The sequence below is a fragment of the Pyxicephalus adspersus genome, chromosome 12 (genome assembly GCF_032062135.1).
Source record: "Pyxicephalus adspersus chromosome 12, UCB_Pads_2.0, whole genome shotgun sequence".
In the NCBI taxonomy this organism is placed as follows: Eukaryota; Metazoa; Chordata; class Amphibia; order Anura; family Pyxicephalidae; genus Pyxicephalus; species Pyxicephalus adspersus.
This window is the reverse complement of record NC_092869.1, coordinates 17,761,902-17,786,000: the sequence shown is the minus strand read 5'-3', so window position 1 is coordinate 17,786,000 and position 24,099 is coordinate 17,761,902. Positions and strand designations below refer to the sequence as shown.

The 24,099-nt window shown below is 36.5% G+C and overlaps 1 protein-coding gene across 3 annotated transcripts in view; it reads left to right on the top strand.

The window, feature by feature from the left end:
* FUT8 (fucosyltransferase 8) overlaps positions 1 to 24,099 on the top strand; it is a 140,735-nt gene that overhangs the window by 48,469 nt on the left and 68,167 nt on the right. For 2 of the 3 annotated variants that reach the window (XM_072427850.1, XM_072427851.1), the window contains one exon: positions 19,958 to 20,270. In XM_072427850.1, the coding sequence (XP_072283951.1) occupies positions 20,068 to 20,270 (203 nt within the window). In that variant the 5' untranslated portion in view covers positions 19,958 to 20,067. Of the gene's footprint in view, positions 1 to 9,506; positions 9,527 to 19,957; positions 20,271 to 24,099 lie in introns of those variants that run through there. The other variant, XM_072427852.1, reaches the window with a different exon arrangement.

Genomic DNA, 24,099 nt, shown 5'->3' with positions numbered 1-24,099 from the left:
AAGAATCATGGCTTTCTGCAAAGGGAAGTTGCGTATCCGAATGCTCTGAAAATGGAGATGGGCAAGGGAAATGCTAGAAAGCGCATATGTGGTTCAGGTCAGCAACCATTATTTTCTGAGTTGGAAGACAAGATCTGTGAATGGATTGCTGACAGGAGAACAAAGGCTTTGGTGGTGTACAGAGCTCATATTCAAGCATTTGCTCTTGCAATGGCACCACAGTTAGAAATATCCCCAGAAGAATTCAAAGCATCACAACAATGGCTGGATGGCATCCTTCAATATGAACTGTTTTTAAGAAGATCGACAACACTGTTCAAGCTGAAAGATCCTGAAATTCATAAACATGCTTTTGCATTCAAGTGCTTTGTTGATGGCATCGACTTTTCTAAATACCAACTTTCCAACATACGTGCTATGGATGAAACTGCAGTGTATATGGGCCAATGATCCCAAAATACAATTGATCAGTGGGGTGCCTCCTCAATCTACATTCCCTCCTTTGGTTACGAAAGTGCACGTATTGCCTCTATGTTGGTAATTTGTCTGGATGGAAATAAAGCTCCACCTACAATCATCACTAAGGGCGAGAAAGAGGGTATTGAACGTGTTTCAGGCATTTATGTCCTTGAAACCGAAAAACCTTGGTTTTAAAGAACTGGGTTGATTTATTGCTGCCCCTTTTTTTGCAAGGTGGTCAAAGAGGTGTCCTAGTCTGGGATTCAGCCAGCTTACACCGCGCTAAGGACATAAAGAACTTCCTTGCAGAGAGAAGAATTCCATGTCATTCCTGCAGGAATCCTTGTTTGATCCCCAGACACTTGATATTGCAATTTTCAAGCCATTCAAGGACAATTTGCCCATGGATTCCCAGGTCTGAAGGCTTATCTGGGGCAGTGCCTGAAAGATATTTTTCCACACAGTATATATGAAAAAAATGATGCATTGGTACATCAGGCCTGATAGACTACATGCTATTTTTATTGCCAATTTACGCGGCCATTGGAAAGTGTCCGACAACCCCAGCCTCTCGGACCTATATTCTCGAATTGGGGATGTCCAGCTTATGGAACACCACAGTCTGGCTACATGATCGCATTGATAAGTTTACAGGAGTTTAGGCAGCTGGGGATTCTTATAGGCTATCACCCACCAAATATAGTTTAGCAAAGTATTAGTTCCCCTTTTTAAGGAGAACATAACAGTTGAATAATTGGAGCCCTCAAGCAAAGCTATATTTCGGCTTTTACTTCCCCCCTCGCACTTATCCTGTTGTTTTTTCTTCTTGTTAGTTACTTTCTTATGCTGGAATATATATAGTGATGTGTTTTTTTTCTTTTTCTAAAAACATGCAAATAGGAATCAATAAAATAATTAGTGTGAATATTCTATGAATCAGTGTGTCTTCTTTAGTCAATATTTTTGACACATTTGAAATAATGTCGATTTTATTATAGTATTAAATTAGTATTATGTTATCTCTATGCTGCTAAAATTCCAGTTTATGACGATTGGTCATCTGTAGGTTTATATTTTGGATCTCCAGTGGGTGATGCATTCTTGTACTGTACTAAAAAATATATTTTACATTTATTTTTAATTTTTTTTTTTTTAAAAGGTAGTTTTCTTACTGTAATTTTTGCTATATACTCTTTTTAGTCATTGTCCTAAATAATTTCTATGCCATTTTATGTCCAATATAAAAGAAAATGGCATACGCAGAACAGATTTCACATATTTGAGTTATATAGGTCTATTTGGAGCTCATTTCTTGTATTTTAACACATTCACTTGACAAATTAAACACCATAACTTTTGTTTCAGACTGAAACATGGGATATTGTGAAGTATCACATATGATAAATTAAAACATCAATACTTTATTTACAACCATTTAAAAGCTTTAAAAAGCAAATGTACAACATACAAATTATGCTCCGTGAGTTGCCATGAACAGTGCGTTATCCAATATACCAATTATTAGTGACACTCCCCAGACTTTATTTTGTTGTATTTTTAGATACCTATTGATACCATTTGATACCTCTAGATACCATATGTTTATGTTCCCAGAAATTTGAATTGAATGCCTTTCTCAGCAATTAATGTTGCTTTATCAAGAGGTGTGGGAGCAAAAACATCTCTGCAAATGAAACACTAGGATTTGACACAGTAAAACATATTTAACCAAGAAGTCATAAACATATTAGTTATTCAAAAACTTTTTTTGTACTCACAACCGTACTGAAACAGCAGGACAGAATCAAAATGATGCAAGAGGCTAACATTTGTAGTTATTCTGCTATCAGTGGATAATGGTTAAGAAAGGTCTGGGATATAAGGTGAGGATAGAGGGAGGGTGCTTTGCCAGGTTTTAGGTTTGCCCAGAGTTCAGAGTTGACAACACAGAGGGTTATTCTAATTTTAAGTAAATTGGACAGATAATTTGTTGACAAATATGAGAACCATGTTTGGCACAAGATATAACCAGGGTGGTTGTGCAGAGCTATGAGAGCAGTACTTAAGCTACATACACACTTCCAATTATTATCGTTGGAAAACGAACGACGAACGTTCGTGCACGATATATACGAACGATCGTATAGCACCGATCCTGCACATAGAGGTAACGACACGATCGTTCGTAGATATTGTACACACAATAGATACGATCGTTTGAGCGATAGAGGAACTGTGCACGACAGGAAAGTGAACGGACGTTCGTTCATCACGCATGCTCTGAACATGAACGATCAACGAACGACCGTACACACGAACGATGTTCAACGATCGTCGTCCAATCCGATCCGTCGGTCCGGTCGTTCGTTTCCAGCGACTTTCCTCGTTCGTCGGCGTCGTTGGTTACTTTTTTACGAACGATTTTTTGCCCAATCGATCATTCGTCGTTCGATTGGAACGATAAAAATTGGAAGTGTGTACGCACCTTTAGACTATTCCTGTCTTTCCTGCATTGACCTGCCTTCTGACACTGATTAGTCACTGGCAAAAGACCAGTGGATTAGACTTTGGACTCCCCTCCCCATCTCATGAGAATACATCTTTTGCAGCCCTTTTAATGACATTGCATAGGCTAAGGGATTAAACACAGGGCTAGCATTTCTTGGGTTCTTCTGGCTTTGTGTAATGGGTCGCTATCCTGTTGGTGGGCCTATGATCTGTGATTGAGACAGATGTGATTCGACATTTGGCTGTATTATTCCTTTCAGAGTGTCTTCATATTCTTAGAGGTTTCACTGCTCTGTGCAAGCACTAAAGGTCAGACTCTGCGAAGCATACCCAAAACATAACCAAGCCTCCTTTATTTTAAAACAAAAGGCATTGTGTTTTTTTCAAAACTTCAATCTTGTGACTTGCCAAAGAACTCCAGTTTTGTCTAGTCTGCTCAAGGAACATTTTGCAGAAGCATTGTGGCTTGAAAATTTGTGTTTTACTAAATTCCAACCTGTTTTTTTTTTTTTTTTTTTCTTTTAACAGTTGAGCCCTCCTGTGTGTAATTCCATTGGGTCAACTGTCTCGCAATAACAAAGACTGGTGCTATCAAGTGACCTTGGATTTCAGCTAGTTTCTTTTTTTTAAATTTCCCTTTGCTTTTTGTCTGCCATACTTACTATCCTTCTCCCCTGTTAATTTTTCTCTTTCAGCCATATCTAACAAGCTTGGCTACAGTCCTATGAACCTTAAATTGCCTAAAATTTGTACCTGGTATCAAAGAAACATCAAGATTTTTGGAGATGATACTTTTCTTTTGATGTCCTGTTGACAGGTTTCTGGTCCAGCATAGTGTGGGACACAAGAATACCAAACAAAGTATTTGAGTAGACTATATAACTGATTATACAATTAGAGATGTGTGCAATTAAAGAAAAAATCTAGTTTGAAAAAAAAAAAAAACCAAAAACACTCTAGTATAATTATTTATGATAATTTCTGATGCCTTGTGCATCCAACCTAAATCAAACAGACTTCAGCATTTCAGTATTTTCATGATAAGCTTTTGCATTTTTAAAAATTGTTTTTACTTCTTGCCTGAATTTGCCTCTAGGACATGGCTGATCATCATAATTGCAGGTTGTAATAAGGTACAATTATTTTTCATACATCAAAAGGCTCAAGGGGGATTTATAACACAGCTGCTTTGTATTGCATAATTTTAAGTGTATTTCATCCACTAAAACTTCAAGTGGTAGCTATACAGAAACACAGCTGCATCCTAGTAGGTAAGGTTTTGTGTCTGTTATTTTTTTTTTTTTGTTTTACTAGTAGATTTGAGTTTTTGTTATGTAACCACCAAGAAATATTTTGGTGTTTGCTAATTCATAACCACAATATTGTAGTGTTATTCTTTGTAAACTTAAAGAACAAATTACATTTTGGTAAAAACTTCAGAATGACAGCCAAAGCCACAGCCTTTCTCTGTTTTTACATCCACTGGCAAGACTTGCTTAATAAGCCCTTCTGGTCTTGAATGGACTAAGATACACTAAGGAGCTGTTATTGTGGCTACTAATGCTGTTTTTACTTGAAGTTATCTTGTTGCATCAAACCTTTACTCTGTACTATCCCTAACTAGTTTATTGCCACACTTCCTGCTATTGTTTAAGCTGCTGAAAGTATTCTTGAAAAACTTGAAAGGAAGCAGTTCTGTTTGATACCATTGTAGAGGCAGATTCTTACATTGGGGTAATGGTGGCTTCCTATTTTCCAAGCAATAGATTACAAAGAAAAAAGTACTTTAGTTATAGGAGAGATAAAGAAGCTTCCATTTAGGTAGATTATGGTTTGTAAATTTGAGATAATATTATTAATAATGATAAACAGAGTTTTATAGCGCCAACATATTGAGCAGTGCTGTACATTAAATAGGGACAGGACAAATACAGACAGTGACATGGTTGGAGAGGACCTTGCCCCGAATAGCTTACAATCTAGGAGATATGTTCAGATATTTATGATTCTAGGCATTTAAGATTGCTTATAAGAGATGCTTAAGAATGCTTTTAAGAGAATATATAAGTTATTTAATTAATTAGAATGTGCCAGTTGGTTACCGAGTGGGAACCGAGCTTGTATAGAAATTTATTGTACCTGAAAAAGTGCATAGGGAGCCTACCAAAAGAATAATCATAGTGAAAGAGTATGTATGGGGAAAGAGGAAAAAATGTACTCTTAAAAGTGTTTAGAAAAAGGATATTAATGATGGGTAGTAACGGACAGTAATATAAATGCTGTTTATTACATCCAAAACTAATAAATTACTATAAGTACAATAGGAATTCCAAATATATTAGATATATCGGAATCCATAATAAATTACAATGTATTTGCCTAATGGGTAATTTTTACTATAAAGTATCCAAATTGGATAATTTGTCTATTTTGGGATACATCAAGATTTTAATCAGTAGTAATGGAAAGAAACATATTATAAATACATAATGTACACTTGTTTTAAATCATGGAAGGTTTCCAGAAAGACCTGGACTCCCTGTGCCAAGTGAGAAAATGCAGCTAGATGCTGTCAGGAGTGGAAAAATGTTGAAAGTGTAGGGGTCAGGGCACCATATATCATATAAACTGAAGTGGATGGGGTGAGCACAGGATGGTAATATAAAGTACAAGTAAATGTGTGGTATGACACAAAGTTGCATACATATTTATGATATGCGGTAACGTCTTATCAGATCAGAGGTTGTATATTTAGGATGCCAAGCTGGGTAAGTAAATAGCTGGGTAATACAGGTGTAAAAACAAAAAAAAATATATATATATATATATATATATATATATATATATATATATATATATACATACAGATAAAGAATTAGTGTCTTTGCTCATACAATAGTATATGTATAGATGAATATAATATTCAACAAGCGGTCAAAAATACTAACTAGTAGCTTGAGGAAGTAATAATTAAATGCTAATGTTGCAGTTTAGAATTCATGTAAAAAAAAAACAAAACCTAAATGTACTTTTCAGAATGGTGTGTGTATAGTGTCAAGTGACATACAATGTAGTATATCTGTTATCATTTTTGGGTTCCGCAGATGAAAACAAACATAGCTGTAGAAAAAATATATGTGAACAATATATACCATATAACAATGTCATGGAATGTTTAAGGTATACAAAGAAGAGGCTGATGCAACTCCTGATAATGGAAGAATTAAAACAGGGGAAAATTTATTTTAGCTATGTATTCATCAAATAGGTACATGTACAGAAAAGAAGAGTGAAAGATTTTTTTTTTTTTGTGTGCAAATTAAGTTTGTATTGTAATAATTAGTCACAAACAATTCCCTAAAATGTACAAAGGTGGAAAAGGTCTTGACCCAAGACGCTAATGGGTGTATCAGACCAATAGACTAGACAATCGTGTTCCCTGACTGGGTACAATAATTAAGTAATAATGAGTAGAAGCTTAACGTCTCTTGTCCCAGTGCATTTCTCCTTTATCTGCTTCCTCAATTGCTAATTGTCATGCTGAATACAGAAAATACATATAGATATACAAGGTGTCATAAGTGGTTGATGCATAAATGCAGTATTCAAAAAACATAACATCAAAATTATTGTAAAGTATAGGAATATATGTCTATTGATAAAGGTTATTTATATTGACTTTTCAAGATAATTGAATGAGAGCATTATATTCTAAAAACAAATCATAGCATGGTATGTATCAATATAACTTTATACCTCTAATAGAATATCTGAAATATATTGAAGTATTTTACTTACAATTGTTTAACCCCGGATGTATGTCAGAGGTGGTGGATTAGTAGTAAAGAGATGAAGACACTCTTCCTAGGAAGTGAGAAAATTGGTGTATGTTTAAATAATGGGCAAATATTAAAATGATGAGTAGTGAATATGAAAAAGTGGTCCAGAATAAAGTATATTTAATGAGTAAGTAAAACTTGAGAGGTGTCTCAATGAAAGAAAGAGGAAAAAAGTGTATAAATAATGTGTATTACCTTTAGTTCCCCAGTATGAAGGTGCTGGTGTTCAGAAGAGTGAAGGAGGATTAATCTGCTCTTAAATAACAAAGCTTTGGTTATCGAACTAGGAGGCGCGCACGTCGTGAATGTGCATCCGCCCTTACTAGGAATGCAGGATATCCGCGTATGCATCTTGTGAAGTAAATCATTCCCTGTATGGCATTGTCAATTGAACAGCCCCTATGCAAATATAGGGTGGTCCAGTGGTCTGCAATTCAATACTGCAGGCCAAACGGAGGGCGAAGAGCCGGCTTGCACACAGCAATTTATCTTGTATACTGTACGGAAAATGGGCGCCCCACATATGCGGAGGGGCGCTTTGCCAACCGCTAGACAAATGAACCACAAGGGAGGGAGTGAATATACATATTAGTGGAATATGTAAATGTTGGGTTTCAAAGTTTAAGGTGGTGATTGAATGAGGAAAATTGTGGAAGTAGGAAATATTAAAATATATTATATTGAATATATAAGTGATAAAGCTTGTCATCCTATATATCGTGAAAATTTACAGCAAATGCATGTAAGAAAATATTGTTTTATGAAATCATATAAGAATATGTTTCATAGTCACATAATTAAGTATAAACAATATAGTAAAAAACATATATAACATAGGACTTCAATTTCCTGGATTAGAAATATAATCATTGCTGGTATTAATGATGTTAATATCCCAGTATAAGTTTAAACATACAATATCTGGTGCCATTATAGAATGGGTCTAATGGTACATATTCATTGCTAGCAAGATATACAATAATTCTTACTGTAATGATATCCTAATATATTTATTCATAAACATTCAATAATATTCAGGAGGCAGTTCACAATGCCTAAAAAAATCAATATACACATTATATACATAATAACATATTTGAAGTGGAAAGTAAAGAATGTAAGGTGGTAATGTGGTGGTTACAGTAAGTATAAATAGTGTATAATGTGTTTAGAAAAAATGACTGAAAAACATAATGGAACAGTAATGGAATACGTTCCTTTGAAGTGAGGTTTTTTATGTGTCTTAAAGCTTAAAACATTGTTTAAGCCCGGTGTTTGTGTGGCTTGTGAGTTTACTATCCACTTAAATTCACATTGTAATAATTTTGTATCAATATCGCCGCCTCATGAATTGATTGGGATATGTTCAAGGCCCAAAAATTGGATGACTTTAGGGTTGTAGTTGTGGCGAGTGGCTACATGATAGCTTATAGGTGTTATTTTTCAGTTTATTATAGAGTAGGTGTGTTAATAGATTTTTTTTTTTTTAATGGTTTCTTGATTTTTTTCTATGTAGAAACTACCACATATACAGGTTATTATGTAGATCACACCTGCTGTGTTGGCAGTCGATTAAATGTTTTGGATGATGGATAGTGCCGTTTGGAAGAGATATACACATCAATTCATTGATCCAGGGGCACTGTGAACAGCTGCCGCATCTTAAAGTTCCTTTCGTGGATGGTTGTGGTGTTACTAGATTGAAAGTGACTGGTTGTGGCTTAATCTTTCAGTGATGGTATCTCCCCTTTAACTTATTTGTGGTTTGTCACCTATAAATGTATTGATTTTCAGATCTGAGAGTAGGAGGTGCCAATGTTTCTGGCAAATTTTCCTTGATTTTAAAATAATGGGTAAATTTGGTAATGTGACGTATCGGAGGATGAGGGTCCGGGTTGAGGTGACGATCCTTGAATAATATTTCCTGTCTGGAATAGCTTTTGAAAAGCATGCTTCAACGAGGATACCCCAAAAAACTTTTGAAGTAGTCTTTTTTTTTAATTTTCTAGCTTCAGTATGAAAGGTTTCTTTTGTGCAACAATTTCTTTGTACCCTCAGATATTGGCCATAAGGGATGTTTTGTATACCAGATGAAGGATGAACATTTTTGTCATGCAGTATAGTGATGTTGGCTATTGATTTTTTGTATAGTGTGGTATTATAAGTTGGTTGTGCGCATCAATTGTAATGAAAAGGTCTACGAATGGAATGCGTTTACAGCTGTACTCCATGGTGAATTTCAGGTTGTAGTTATTCTGTTGAATGTAGTTGAAAAACCTTTGAAGAGATTCTATTGATCCAGTCCAAAGAAGTAACACATCGTCATTGTATCGTTTCAAAATAAGGATATTGTGTTGAAAGGGGCTCTCCTTGATGATACGAAAGAGCTCCCTTTCCCATTCACCCAAATAAAGGTTGGCGTAAGTCAGGGCACACTTCGTCCCTATTGTGACCCTTTGCTCTTGTAGGTAAGTGATATTGTCAAATGATGAATGCAAATTTTCCCAATATATATCCTAATGATGATAGAATAAATTCCTTTTTTCCCGGAGCTGAAGGTCTTTTTCTTTTTAGGCAAGTGTGCACTGCTTCAAGACCTTTTTCATGAGGTATACTACTGTAAAGATCTTCGATGTCAGTAGCTGTTAAGATGGTGTTGGGTGGAACTTTCATTCTATTAGTAATCTTCAAGAGTTCAATAGTGTCCTTTAAATATGATGGTAAGTGTTACCATGGGTTGCAAATATGCGTCTACCAATTCACTGGCGTTTAGTGACATAGAGTTGATACCAGAAATGATGGGTCATCTTGTAGGATATAAAGTATATAAAAGGAAGTATATATAAGGTGGGTGTGAGCGGAAATGTAATCCATTGGTAGTCCTTCGTATTCTTATCAATTATATTCCTTGATAAGGCATCCCATAGGAGGGTATGAAATTCATCTCTAAATATCTTATTAGTGTTAGGAGAAATGGGTTGGTACCATTCTGAGTTGTTTAATATCTGAAGACAGATAGCTTTATAATGGTTGGTGTCTAAAATAACCACATTACCGCCTTTATCAGACGGGTTAATGATTGTCTTTGTTTGATCTCTGGTTCTGTATTGCTTTTCTTTGTTCATTTGTAAAGTTAGCAGTGTTCACTTGGTATTCAAACTGTGATGGTAAAATTTCTTGAGACCCTAAATCCACTAATATCTAAACTTTAGTTTTTTTTTTGTTTTTTTTTTATTTTTATTCAGTAACCAAGTAAGCATACACGAAAGACATCCAAAACATAAAATACAAACAAGATAATAAACAACAATAAATGAAATAGTATTTCATAACAATATGCCGCAGATAGGTCTCTCATCCTTGCAAACACCGGCCACTGTATTTTATATATTTAAAAGAAGATATATAAATGTAAAAAAAAAGATAGAATAGAAAAAAAGGAGAGAGTAGAATAGGGGCTAAGAAAAGAAAAAATGAAGGAAGGAAGGAGGGGGGAGTATAGGCACAGACGCAGTTCTAAAGTAGAAAATATCCAGAAAGCATTTTTGTCCTGGTATATATACATATTCAGATAACACTTCAGTTAAACACTTTCAAACTTTGTCAGTAGTATTAACACTGGCACTTCTTATTTGGAGATATTCTGTGGACATGGTATATTGAAACCAGGAGAACCATGTTTTTTTTAACTTGACTGTACAGCCATCTCTATTGGCCATGAGGTCTTCCATGGTCATGATCTCATTAATTCCCGTGAACCATTGAGCAACAGTCGGGGGACTGTTTTTTTCCAGAGAGAGGGTATACAGGCTTTGGCAGCATTAAGCGAATGTCTTAATAGAGTATTATGATATCTTTTCCTTGAAAGGGAAGAGACATGTAGCTGGGCAAGTTCTGGTTTATTCTGAATTGATATGTCTGTTAATTCCTTTATTATATTAGCAACTTGTGACCAAAAAACTGACAATAGAGGACATTCCCAAAAGATATGTAACAAACTACCTATAGCGTTTTGACATCTCCAGCATGTATTGTCTGCTTGAGGATAAATCTTTGCCAATAAGGCCGGTACTCTATACCAGGTACTTTAGTTAACAGTTTATAATTCAATTCCTGGTATGAATTGCTGATGGATGCTTTGTGTCCAAAGTACAATAAACATTCTAGATGTTCTGAAATCTAACTGTAAATCCCTCTCCCATTTTGTCATAAAAGGCAAGGGTATGGTAACAGACCCATCTAACAGCAAGCCATGAGCAAAGGAGAGTGTGCCTCGCAGTCCTCCTTCTCCAGCACATAGAGATTCCATCTGGGAAAGAGGGTGGTCAAAGAGCTGAGGAGACGGAAAGGAGCCAAGGAAATATGTCAGCTGGAGTTTTCTCCAGATATTCAAGTGAGGCAGTGAATGATCTGCCTGTAAGGTTTCAGTTAAAAGCCAACCTGTGCCTCTGGTAAAATGACGGGCTCTAAACACTCCCATCTCTTTCCAGACACAGAACAGCAGATCCAAAACCCCGGGAGAAAATCGTTGATGACCAAGTAAAGGAGTCATTGGAGATGGATATAGCTGTAGATTTTTGTTTCTTGAATATTTCCGGGCTGTACGTAGAGTTGGACCAATTACTGAGTGCCTGATGATCTGGGGGTAGCCAAAAAGCCTTCTCGATCAAAACCCATAGAAATTCACTTCTAAATTTATACAAAACTGATGTGGCAAATGCACTGGTAGTGTTTGTAATAAGTACAGCAAAGGTGGCATGACCTTCATTTTGAGTATATTGCGCCTGGGAACGAACAATGAGGTTGAGTCATTATGGGTGGAGTTAAATGTGGGGTTGAATAACACGCAATTAATGTTTGGAGTCTGCTATAGGCCCCCAGTGCTAAGGAAAAAATAGAAAATCAACTACTAGCACAGATAGAAAAAGCAGCAATAAGTGGAAGTGTTTTAATCATGGGAGATTTCAACTACCCTGACATTGACTGGAGTAATGGCACTACAGGAACAGCAAAAGGAAGGAAATTTGTGAATTTAATACAAGATAATTTTATGGTACAGTTTATAGAAACCCCAACTAGAAATTATACTCTGCTGGACCTAATTCTTTCTAACAATGCAGTGCTTATAACAAATGTGCAAATAAAAGAGAATATGGGTAGCAGTGACCATAATATGATTTCATTTAATGTTCGCCATAAACAGGAAGCAAAAACAGGAAAGATAAAAACATTTCATTTTAAGAGAGCAAATTTTCCAATATTAAGGGCGGCTCTTTGTGACTTGGACTGGGAGACAATATTGTCCTCAAAGAACACAGAACAGAAGTGGGAATGTTTGAAGTCTGTTCTACAAAAGCAAACTGAAAAATATATTCCAATGCGTAATAATTTTATGAGGCTAAAATTAAAACCTCTGTGGCTCACAGCTGATGTTAAAAAAAGCCATAAGGAACAAGAAAAGGGCATTTAAAAAATATAAAAATGAAAGATCACCTTAATCATTTGAGACCTATAAAGAATATAACAAAAAAATGTAAAAAGGAGATAAAATGTGCAAAACTTCAAAATGAAAGACTGATTGCAAAGGAAAGTAAGGCAAACCCCCCAAAATTTTTCAAATATAATAATAGCAAAAAGTTCAGATTTGAGCATGTAGCCCCCTTAAAGGATGTCGCTAGCTTGGTAACTGGGGATAAAGACAAGGCAGATTTACTAAACACTTTTTTTTTTTGGCTCTGTGTACACAAAGAAAAATAGCAGAGCTCAAGTCCAAATTCATAATAGCAATGTCACTGCCTTAAATGAGTCACAATGGCTCAATTGATATGATTGAGAAACAGCTGGGAAAAATTAAGGTTGACAAAGCAACAGGACCTGATGGATTACATCCACATGTCCTCAAAGAGCTGAGCTCAGTTATTTCAAAACCAGTATTTCTAATTTTTAGAGACTCTTTAGTCACTGGCAAGGTACTGATGGATTGGCGTAAGGCCAATGTGGTTCCTATCTTCAAAAAGGAAGCAAAGTCATTACCAGGTAACTACAGACCCGTTAGTTTAACATCCATAGTTGGAAAGGTCTTAGAGAGTTTGATAAAGAGCCACATAGAGGAGTTTGTGCTAGAAAATAATATTATAAGTGATGGCATGGCTTCAAGAAAGACAGAAGTTGTCAAACAAATTTACTCTCTTTGTATGAGGACGTAAGTAAACAGGTAGACAGTGGAATAGCAGTTGATATAGTGTACTTGGACTTTGCTAAAGCATTTGACACTGTACCCCACAGACGGTAAATATGCAAGTTAGGGTTAGGGTTAGGTTTAGGAAAGTAAATCTGTAAATGGACAGAGAACTGGCTTAAAGATCGCATCCAGGGAGTTGTAATTAATGATTCATACTCTAAATGGCCTAAGGTATTGGGGGTGTACCCCAGGGTTCCGTGTTGGGTCCTTAACAACATGCATGCTTCATACTGTCTAGGGGGAATACATTTGGGGGAGTCAGAAATGGAAAAGGATCAGGGGGTTCTGGTAGATCATAGACCTAATAACAGCATGCAATGCCAAGCTGCAATATTGAAAGCTAGCAAAGTACTTTTTTGTATTAAAAGAGGAACAGACTGCAGAGATGGAGACATAATCCTGCCCCTGTACAAAAGCATTGGTAAGACCACATCTGGAATATGCAGTCCAGTTTTGGGCACCAGTTCACAAAAAGGACATTGTGGAATTGGAGAGAGTGCAGAGAAGGGCAACTAAATTATTAAAAGGAATGGAGGAGCTCAGCCATGAGGAGAGATTAGCTGAACTGAATCTATTCTCCCGTGAGAAGAGACATTTAAGTGGGGGATATGATCACCCTGTATAAATATTTAAACCGTCTATATAGAGAACTCTCTTCCCCATTATTCACTTTGAGTTCATTACAAAGAACAAGAGGGCACTCTTTGTGTCTAGAGCAAAAAAAGTTTAAGCTCCGGATAAGGAAGGGATTCTTCACTGTAAGGTCTGTGAAAATGTGGAATCAGCTCCCTCAGGAAGTAGTTTCAGTAACTACTATAGATTAAAAAATACCCGTGACTGTTGATTCAGGAAACATCCGATTGCCTAATGGAATCAGGAAGGAATTTTTTTTCCCCTGTTGAAGCAAGTTGTACCAGGGTTTTTTTTGCCTTCCTCTGGACCAGCTATGTCATATAGGGTTTTATATCTGGGATATGTTTATTTCCCTAGTGGTTGAGCTTGATGGACTTATGTCTTTTTTCAACCTAACCTACTATGTAACCTGCCTAACCAAGAAGGTGTGTTGTCTCTGTCTCTGTAGGTCCCTTCTAAATGCATTTAAAAGTGGTAGAATATTTAAGTTCGCTATAGATGTTAAATTAGCCGAGATAGGAGTCCCCAAATACGTGATTAATTTCTTGGCCCATTTGAATAGAAACGAGGGGGGATATTTCCTCAACAAGTCTATGCGGCAGGGTGATCGAAAGAACTTCATATTTCTGGAGATCGACTTTATAGTTAGACAAATGGGCATATGTAGATTTTTCTGCTAGTAAGTTGGGTAAGGTTATCCTAGGCAAGGTAATGTAGAACAGCAAGTCATCAGCAAACACTGATAATTTATGTTCTGTATTCTGAATTTTCAGCCCCTGGATATTCCTGTTACGTATTACGTTATGTATTTGAAGCAGAAAGGGCTCCAATGTTAGAATATAAAGGAAGGGGACAGTAGATAACCTTGCCTTGTTCCGTTACGTATATGGAAAGATTCTGAAAGGAATTCATTAACCTTTACTTTTGCCGAAGGGGCAGAATATAGTGAAGATATCCAGTGGAGCAGAGGGGGGGAGGGGAGGCCAAAATGTGACAGCGTCAGTGATAAGAAATTCCAGTCCACTCTATGAAATCTCTTCTCGGCATCAGCCGAGAAAAGCATCATTGGTATAGTGTGTGAACAGGAGAACTCTGTCCAATTTAGGGTTCTGATAGTAGTATCACACGTTTCACGTCCTGGTAAAAAATGGAGTGGATAATGTTTTGGAGAATCGGGGTGAGTCGCTTGACTAGAATGCTACTAAATAATTTGAGATCACAATTTAGCAGAGAGAGAGGTCTAAAACTACTGCAAAAGGCCTGATCTTTTCCCCAGTTTGAGGACGATCGATTTATGGGGTTGTGAAAGTGTCTTTGGAAAGGTGTGTCCCTAGTGAAATTGAGTTGAACTCCTCTAAATAATGGGTAGATAAAACAGGAAGAAAGCATTTGTAGTACCTAGGGTTAGACCATCTGGGCTCGAGGCTGTCCCAGTGGCAGCATTAGATATAGCTTTAGACAGTTCTTCAGTGGTGATCTGGAGTCCCACAGTGGTGACCTGGATATTTCAGCTTCAGTTGAAAGGGAGGGAAGTCCTGAGTTGCGCAAGTATGCATGTATCGGGTCTAGCCTAGCTGTTTCTGATTCAGGAGTATGGTCGCCGGTTAAGTTGTATAATTTTATTATAGAAGGACCGAAAGGCCTTCGCTATGTCAGGAGTAGTTGTTATATGCCACCCTGTTTCATGATACTGGGGATAAATGCTCTGGCCCTTTTTTCTCTTAAGGCTCTGGCTAGTGCTTTACCACACTTGTTAGAATGTTCATAGTAGTATCCCTTGCATTTAATAGGTAGTTGTTTCATTTTAAAACGATATGTTTCTTTGATTCTGTCCCTAAGGAATTCTATCCGCTCCTCTGTTTCTGGGGTTTGCTGTCACCATGCTGTAGGAGGAGCCCTCTGACATGGCATTTACCTATGTGCCTCCCCTACTATTAAGGGGTTAGATACTGATGCTGCTTTTATTTCAAAAAAGGAGCTCAAATCTGATGACATTTTTCCACAGAACCTGCAGATTCTAAGCAATTCATTCAGCTTCCAGGTATGTGCTTTGGGTATTTTTGGAGATGCCTGAATTACTAGGAATATAGGTACATGGTCAGATACTGTAATGTCACCTATAGAGGATGAGATAACAGAACGGTCATATGATGGGATATCATAAACATATTAATTCTAGAATAAGAAGGACCTATGCGCTGCTGAATAAAAAGTATAATCTCTGAGCGATGCAAAAGATATTCACTAATTGATGGGAATGGAATAGCCGTTTTAGCCTACGAAGAGCCACATGATACAGAGCTAATGAACCTCTGGATGCATCTAGTGTGGGTTAGATGGTGACATTAAAGTCTCCTCCCATCAGAACCATACCTTCCACAAAGTCTTCCATCAGCTCTAGTGTTCTTTCCAAAAAATTAATCTGATTACTGTTTGGGGCGGAGATATTCACAAATGAAAATTTGTGTGAACTTATTGTTCCTTTCACTAGTAAGTATCTACCATCAGGATCTGAGGAGTATTCTAGAAGAGACCATTGTTGTGATTTATGTACAAGAATGCTATTCAACGCCTTTAGATTTAGAATCTAATGAGGCGCTAGGATAAGCCGTCTGAAAAAAGTCTTGTCAGTTTCTGGATTTGATCAGCTCTGAAATGTGTCTCTTGAAGAAAGGCAATGTGGCATTTGTATCTTTTTAACTCTTGGAGGATAATTGCTCTCTTAATAGGGGAATTAGGACATTGAGAGGTACGGAGGTGTAAGGGAAGTCAGGAGTACAAGAAAAAAGGGTTTTACTAGGTAATGAAAGAAAAAAAGAGAGAGAGTTCGAGAGGAAGTCAATGTAGGGTGATACAGGTGAGTATATCAAAATACTCTTTGCTAAGGAAGGACAGCGGATCAACCCCCACCATAAAAGAGGGGGGGGGTAGCCTTATATGGGGAGGTGGTGCCCAACTAGAACACTATGAATAACTGTTGAGAAATACTTTTCATATGACAAATTTATTTATTACCTTATACTTATTAATATTACCTTTTTTAGGCTAGAATATAATAAAAAACTCAATAAAGAACTTGTAATTGTTCCAATATAAAAATATGCAAAGTGCAGTACTGGAAAGGTAGAGAAAAATGGGGGAAGGAAAAATAAAAAAACCCTCTTGCCTGATTAATCTTCACTCGGCCCCATAAGTAATCTTCTGGGTATATTTGGCCCTGGTGCATGTCTTTGGCATGGATAATTGTGGGATCTCACTCGACCCTGTGAATTATTAGAACCTTCCAGAGGCATAATCACCCAATCGGGAACCTCAACCAGTGGTGTTTGCAGGAATTCAAACAACACAGGTAGCTGGGAATGACGGTGTAAAGAAAAAACATGGTCTCCCTTGAGGACTTGAAGGTGGAAAGGGTATCCCCATCTATAGGAAGCTTGTGCTGAGCAGATACATTCCAGTAGTGGACATATTACTCGCCTCATTCTTAAAATGTGGCCAGATGGGTCTGGTAGACTTTAGGCTTTGAAGATATTGGAGGAAAGAATGTGGATCCTGGTTTACAGTGTAATGGATCTTGAGAGTCTTCTTGTGGGTCAGTTGTTGTTAATTCTTCCTATTGGGGAGAAGGGTTCATTTTCCCATAGGAAATGATGAAGGTCTCTAAGGACTCTGAAGTCTTGTATATTAAAGTCCTTAAATTCCAAGGCAATTTAAAAAGATGTTGGACTAGAAGTTTTGTCAAAGAGTGTTTTAAGGTTGAGATTGCGAGCAAAATGGTTAACATCCTTGATAATCTCGGATTGGTTCAGGTTGTGAGGGGGGCAAAAAGAGAGGCCTATTTTGAGGATTTGATTCTCTTGTTCCGTTATTTGGTATTTGGACATGTTGATAATTGTTAATTCTCCAAGGTTTTAGTTACGTTGCTGAAGTAATGCTCCAAGGAACTTTTCTTCGGTATGGGCGATGCAAGAAGCTGTTCTAAAAAAATTAGTTTGAGTTTTGCGAATGGCTCCTAGTGTGGATGAAGAAGTAAATAGAGCCAAGAGGTAAAGAGCTGAGGGTGAGGGCAGTGGTTAGTGGGGTAGGATGGGAGGGGGGTCTGTGATGCAGACTGATTGTATGTTTGAATTAGTGTTGGAGGGATTGGGATTAAGGGTTGATATAGGGGCAGGATCTAGTAACATTGGGTGTTGTATGGTGGGTGGATGGGTGTTCTGCTGTGTTGATGATGGAGATTGAGCTGGCTTGGGTGCAGAGAGATTGAAGAAAAAAGATAAAAATGTAAGTGGTGTTTTGATAGACGGAGTTATGGTAGTGGTGGATTAAGTGATTGTGGTGATAAGTGGAGTTCTCTTGGGCTTCTGAGGTGGTTCATGGTGATCGCTTTTATATCGTTTTTTGCTTTTGGCTTTAGAATAAAGGTTGCTAGATTTATAGGGTGTGGAAGGAGGGGGGTTGTGAGGGGCAGTGACTGTAGAGGTGAGTATAAGAGATGAAGGGGTTGGGGTGGGTTTGGGATGTGTTTTGGTCGGAGGTGGGGTTGTAATGGTTGTGGTTTTGAATCTGTGGAAGTGGTTGACCATTTGTAGGCTCTCTTGTATACAAAGGCCCATTTGTCTCTCTGTAGCTTCTTCTCTTTTTTGTTTACTATGTTTGTATTGTGTTTTTCCAAATGTTTTTTTTTAGTTCTGTGAATTTATATTGAAAAGCTGTGGAGGTCATCAGCAATGCATTATAAGTTTGTAAATGAGACTAGAGTTCTACATCAATTTTGGTGATATCTTGTTTATAGTGTGTGTTCAATATCTTCATTAATTCTTCTGAACATCAGTTTAGTGCATTTTCCCCAATCTTTTTTTTTTCATCATTTATGTATTCCTAATATTTGGAAAGATTTGTATACATAGCCCATAAGAGTTACATTTTTCATATATGTATTTGTTGAAATATCTTAAGTGCCAGTAAAGAAGTGATTTTTTTCTCAAATAGATGTATGAACTTGAGAATTAAAGTATCAATCTGTGGTTCTGTAAGCTTATGGCAGTTGTCTTCGATTCTGCACATGAAATTGTCCCATTCCTTGTGAAGAAGATCTCCATCTAAAGGTTGTTAGTGAATATGTCTAAGGATTATCTCCAGGTAATTGCTATAGGAGAAAAGGGATTTTTTCGGTAGAATGAAGTCCCCCCCCCCCCACTGTTTGCAGGTATAATTGCAAACAGTGAAGCAATTATACCTGGTAAAGCTTAGTTAGTTAATTTGAAAAAATAGGTATATGTACAGAGTGAAAGCTGTTTTTTTTTTTTTTTTTTTTTGGGGCAAAGTAAGTTTGTATTGTAATGATTTGTCACAAAAAATTTCTAAAATGTGCGAATTCCTAAAAGGTGGAATAGGTCTTGACCCATTAGCGTCATGGGTGTAATCAGACCAATAGACTAGACAATCGTGTTCCCTGACTAGGTACAAAAATAGAGTGCAATGAGTAGAAGCTTAACGTCTCTTGTCCCGTCGCATTTCACCCTTATTGGCTTCCTCAGGGGTTGTATAGAGATTGCTAATTGGCATGCTGAATACAGAAAACACATAGATATACAAGGTGTCATTGGTGGTTGATGCATAAATGCAGTATTAAAAACATAACATCAAATTATTGTAAAGTTTGATTATACAGTTAGGTCCATAAATATTTGGACAGAGGCAACTTTTTCCTAATTTTGGTTTTGTACATTACCACAATTACCACAATTAATTTTGAGATAAACAAGTCTCTCAAAAGACTTTCAGCTTTAATCCAGTGGGTTGAACAAAAAGATTGCACAAAAATGTGAGCAACTAAAGCCTTTTTTTTTTTTTTACACAATCACTTCATTTAGGGGCTCAAAAGTAATTGGACAATTGACTCCAGTACCAGCTTTCTCTTTTTCTGTGTGCAGCAACTGTTTAGGCTGGTTAGTTTGGTTCTCTTCAGACAGGCCCAGCCCTTTATTTACATCTACATTTACTGCATAGCAGCTCTGTAATAATTGGTCATGTTCAATAGTCTTTTTGTGGCTGTAAACAATTCTTAAGTGTTCTAAAACTAAGATCTTTAAAAAACAAAAATCAGAGTAGAAGTTTTACAAATAAAGTGGTTTATAAAGTTTGTGTTAAAGTTTTAGAGTAATCGTGTACATGTGCACTAATAATTTCATTATTCTAAAATATATTAGCTACTGCTGTTACTCCTCTCCCCTTTTTTACTGACTAATGAACTAAAATTTACTGTATTTTTCTTTAGCTACATCGAAGAGTAAAGGCTCTCCTCTGAAATGTGGTGACCAGTGAGGAATAAGACACAAACTGCAATGTTTTTATCCTGAGACAACAAACTGTAGCTGCAATCTAAAGATGCGGTCATGGACTGGCTCCTGGCGTTGGATAATGCTAATTCTTTGTGCCTGGGGCACGTTGTTGTTCTACATTGGAGGACATTTGGTACGAGATAATGATAGTCCGGATCACTCCAGTAGAGAACTGTCTAAGATACTGGCTAAACTTGAACGATTAAAACAGCAAAATGAAGACTTAAGGAGGATGGCAGAATCTCTTCGGTGGGTCTCTCTCTCCCCCCACAAACACCAGTAAAGCTGCTGCTCCCCAGCACTGACCAGCAACAGTCTGTGGGTCTCTCTCACCCCACACAAACACCAGGGGATAGGGGAAAAGCTTCAGCAAGCAGTCTGCTAATGAGCCCAGAGATATGAGCTCTATTGCTCGACATGTAAGATTGGGGCCAATGGTTCTAAAGGAAATGGAGTTGCTAGAAATTGAGGATGGAATTCCGGGTTTAGAGAGTTATGATGATGATCCAGAAGAAGACGACACGTAGATTGTTGTACCATACTTAATAAAAAAAGGACATCCCCATATATATATATAAAGATTCAAAAATTGGAGGGGGTAGGAAAAAAGTATTCAAGAGGGGACCTGTCTAGGTGATGCTAGATAGTGCTAAGTCTATTGCTATCTATTGGGAGATAGAGGAGGATAGAAGAGATAGGCTTTTAAGAGACACTTTGTTAGAACAGTTAAAAAATTAAAAATCTTTATTCAATAATAGGTTGCTACTTCTATTATTTGTTGTAATACAAAAAGATAAACTGAAATAAAATAGATTAAATACAATTACCCTTCTAATTTGCGACTTTTGCAACTAATACAATTAGTCATATAATGAAACCCAAAATGTCTTAGCACAAATACGATAGTTTGAAAGGTGTCTCCTTCACGACACGTTTTATCTACATTGGCTTCCTCAGAGAATACAGATACTTGAACAATTATACTATAATTATCAAAAAATAAATTATTACAGTTTGAGGGTTTAAGGTGACATATAAAGAAAAAAACAAAGTATATTTCATTATACATGATTCACACATAAATAATTATAGGAATAGCTCATCATGGTTAGTCCCATACTTAGAAGTTTTACAAAAAATCTACTAAATATTCAACACATAATCAACAAAATAGGTAATAATACTTATACCATGATTACAAGCCCATGTTTATGGGCAGTTGAAATAAATTTCAAGGGGTATAATATTCTAGATGAAGATACATAAATATTATATCAGCTAAGCATTGTGCTTAAACAAAAATTATTAATTTCATGGGATATATAATGAGTTTATAAAAAATTAAGTTGTATTACGGTGGTCAAGATATGACTTAAGTAGGTGAATAGAAGGGTAAGAATTATGCTATGTGTTGACAGCAAGCTGTTGGTAAGTAGGTATCTGATAAAGGTGGAAATACCCTAATGGTATACCTAATGGTATAATTATAAGGACAATGCAGGTTTCTAACTAAAGATCAATAGAATGAAGAACTTAAAATAAAATAGGTTCCGTTCGTCTCTCCACTACTTTAGAGGCCCATAAGTGGAAAAGGTAAGTAACTGGAAGAGGTAGGTTTCAAGTTTATATCTTTGAAAACAATGGAGCTGTAACAGAATGTATTATGTGTCAAATAAAATTATATTACAAAGAATGGTAAATTGGTGTTTGTTTTAAAAGTGAGGGATATATATCTTACCTCTCACTAATTGGAATAGTCTTCCCTTACTGTGTTGCAATTGTGCAACATTCCATTAGTTGCCAAATGTTCTGTCTAGGGTATGTGGATGAGTATTTATTGTAGTGAAGATTAATAATATTCTGATTATTAATATTCTCAAACCATTAGAATAGAAATACTCACTTTTCTTACGCCCAATCTAGCAGGATTGATTTAGGTGAAATGCAAGATCCTATATAAGAACAGCAGGACCAAAAGTGAGTCCACTCTAAAGTGGGAATAATTGTGAGAAAATATATAATACTAAGTAAAATCAATGATAGTGAGATTGATAATTTGGTACTAAATTGAAATTGCATATGGAAGATTAGTTCTTACTTTTGTATGCATTGGTGGTACATGAGGAGAACAGAAGAGCGAGCCTGTCCGCAGCCAGCCAGCAGGGGACTGGTATTGCGACGAGGCGCCCTTCTAAATGGTTAACTATGCCGCATAAAGTAATTTGGTGGCGCATAAAGTAATTTGAAGCCAAAGTGTCTTCTGGCTTCCGCCCTTAGGAAGCAGTAATTAAGATCACCATTTAACAGGTGGGAAGTGCACTTGCACGTATAAATGGTGCATGCGCACTAGGTAATTTAAAGCCAAAACGTCTTCTGCCCTGAAATAAGGGATGTTTCTATAAATTAACGTGACGTGCGAGAAGAGGCACGCATGCGCTATGAATTGTATAGGAGGGCACACGAAGGCCATGGAACCCTCCATATCCTACCATAGGGTGTGAAACTGCTCTTCACACTCCATCTCTGTAGGCGAGATATACTCTCCCCGATTTAGGTGAGCGGGACAGGTGTTGACCAGCACTAGGAATGTGCAGTCTTACCAAAGGACGTCCATTTAGGTGGACGCCTCCCATTCCTCATTGAGCACAAAGGGGAAGGGTCCGGGGAGTAAGAATGATAGAATAAAACCAATAGAAATATGTTAGAATTTAGTGTGGAACAAAGATGTTTGTAATAGTAGTAGTTGTATAAGATGTGGAGAGCAAAGACTAAAGTAAATGAATGTTTAAGTATGAGGATCAACTAATTATAAAATATTATACTAAAGAAATCATATTCCATTACATGTTAGATGGGATATGTTTCTAGAATGGAACAAAATGTTGCAAAACGGAAGGATACAATATCAAATGAATCAAAATATTCCTAGAATTAATTGATACAAATTGATACAAACTAAATATATGAATTATGTTGCAGAAGATGCCTGCAAAACCGCTTTTCTCCACATCAAACCCACACATTGAATTGTAACTAATGGTATAAATCAAGAGAACTTTTGATCTGATACAGAAAAAGATAGCAGAAGGAATCGTAATATAGTTTGTGAAGGCAGCAAAGGTACAGACAGGCATAAATCTTTGAGTTTAATTATATACATAATGTATAATCATTTGATCATATTGTCATGGATTGTATTACTTGCATGTTGCTTTGCAATACAGGTATATGTATCAATTGGTAGAAAATTGTTATCAAATCTACTATTGGTGTGGCATAATTTACAAAAATGGTTTGAATGACATCATATCATTAAAACCGGGGGATGTTAGAGCATTAAATGATATATCCATTTTGTTTCGACTCTCAGTAACTTTTTGTCTATATGTCCTCCTCTTGGGTTGGAGAAAACTTTTTTTTTTTTTTTTTTTTTTTTTTTTTTAACATACAATGAAATAACTTTGTTGTTAAAGTTGTGTTTTGTACCCACAAAATAGCTAATGGGTGTAATCTTCTTTCCAGTATTTATCGAATAAATGTGTTTCTTTATACATTTTTGAAAAGTCCTCTTGGTGGGTTTTGCCCACATAAATTCTGCCACATAGGCAGGAATAAGATATATTACTCCAGTCGTAGAGCAATCTATATGGTGATTGATGGTATGCCAGTGTTTGGAAGAAGAAAACCTTTTTGTTTGTTGAGCCAAGGATGTTGTGAGCATTTTCCACACCAGAAGTTGCCCAAATTTCAGAGTAGGTATTTCAGAGTAGTGACAATGTTACTAGCATGTCTTAGAGAGGAGGATTTTCTATAGGTGATGTTAGGCTAGTGATTACGAAATATTGATATTTTTAATTCTTCCTAATTTAATTCTTATTACAAATGGCCTCTAAAATGTCTGTCTGTCTGTCTGTGTATCCATCTATGTCTATCTATCTATCTATCTATCTATCTATCTATCTATGTCTATCTATCTATCTATCTATCTATGTCTATCTATCTATGTCTATCTATCTATGTCTATCTATCTATGTCTATCTATCTATGTCTATCTATCTATCTATGTCTATCTATGTCT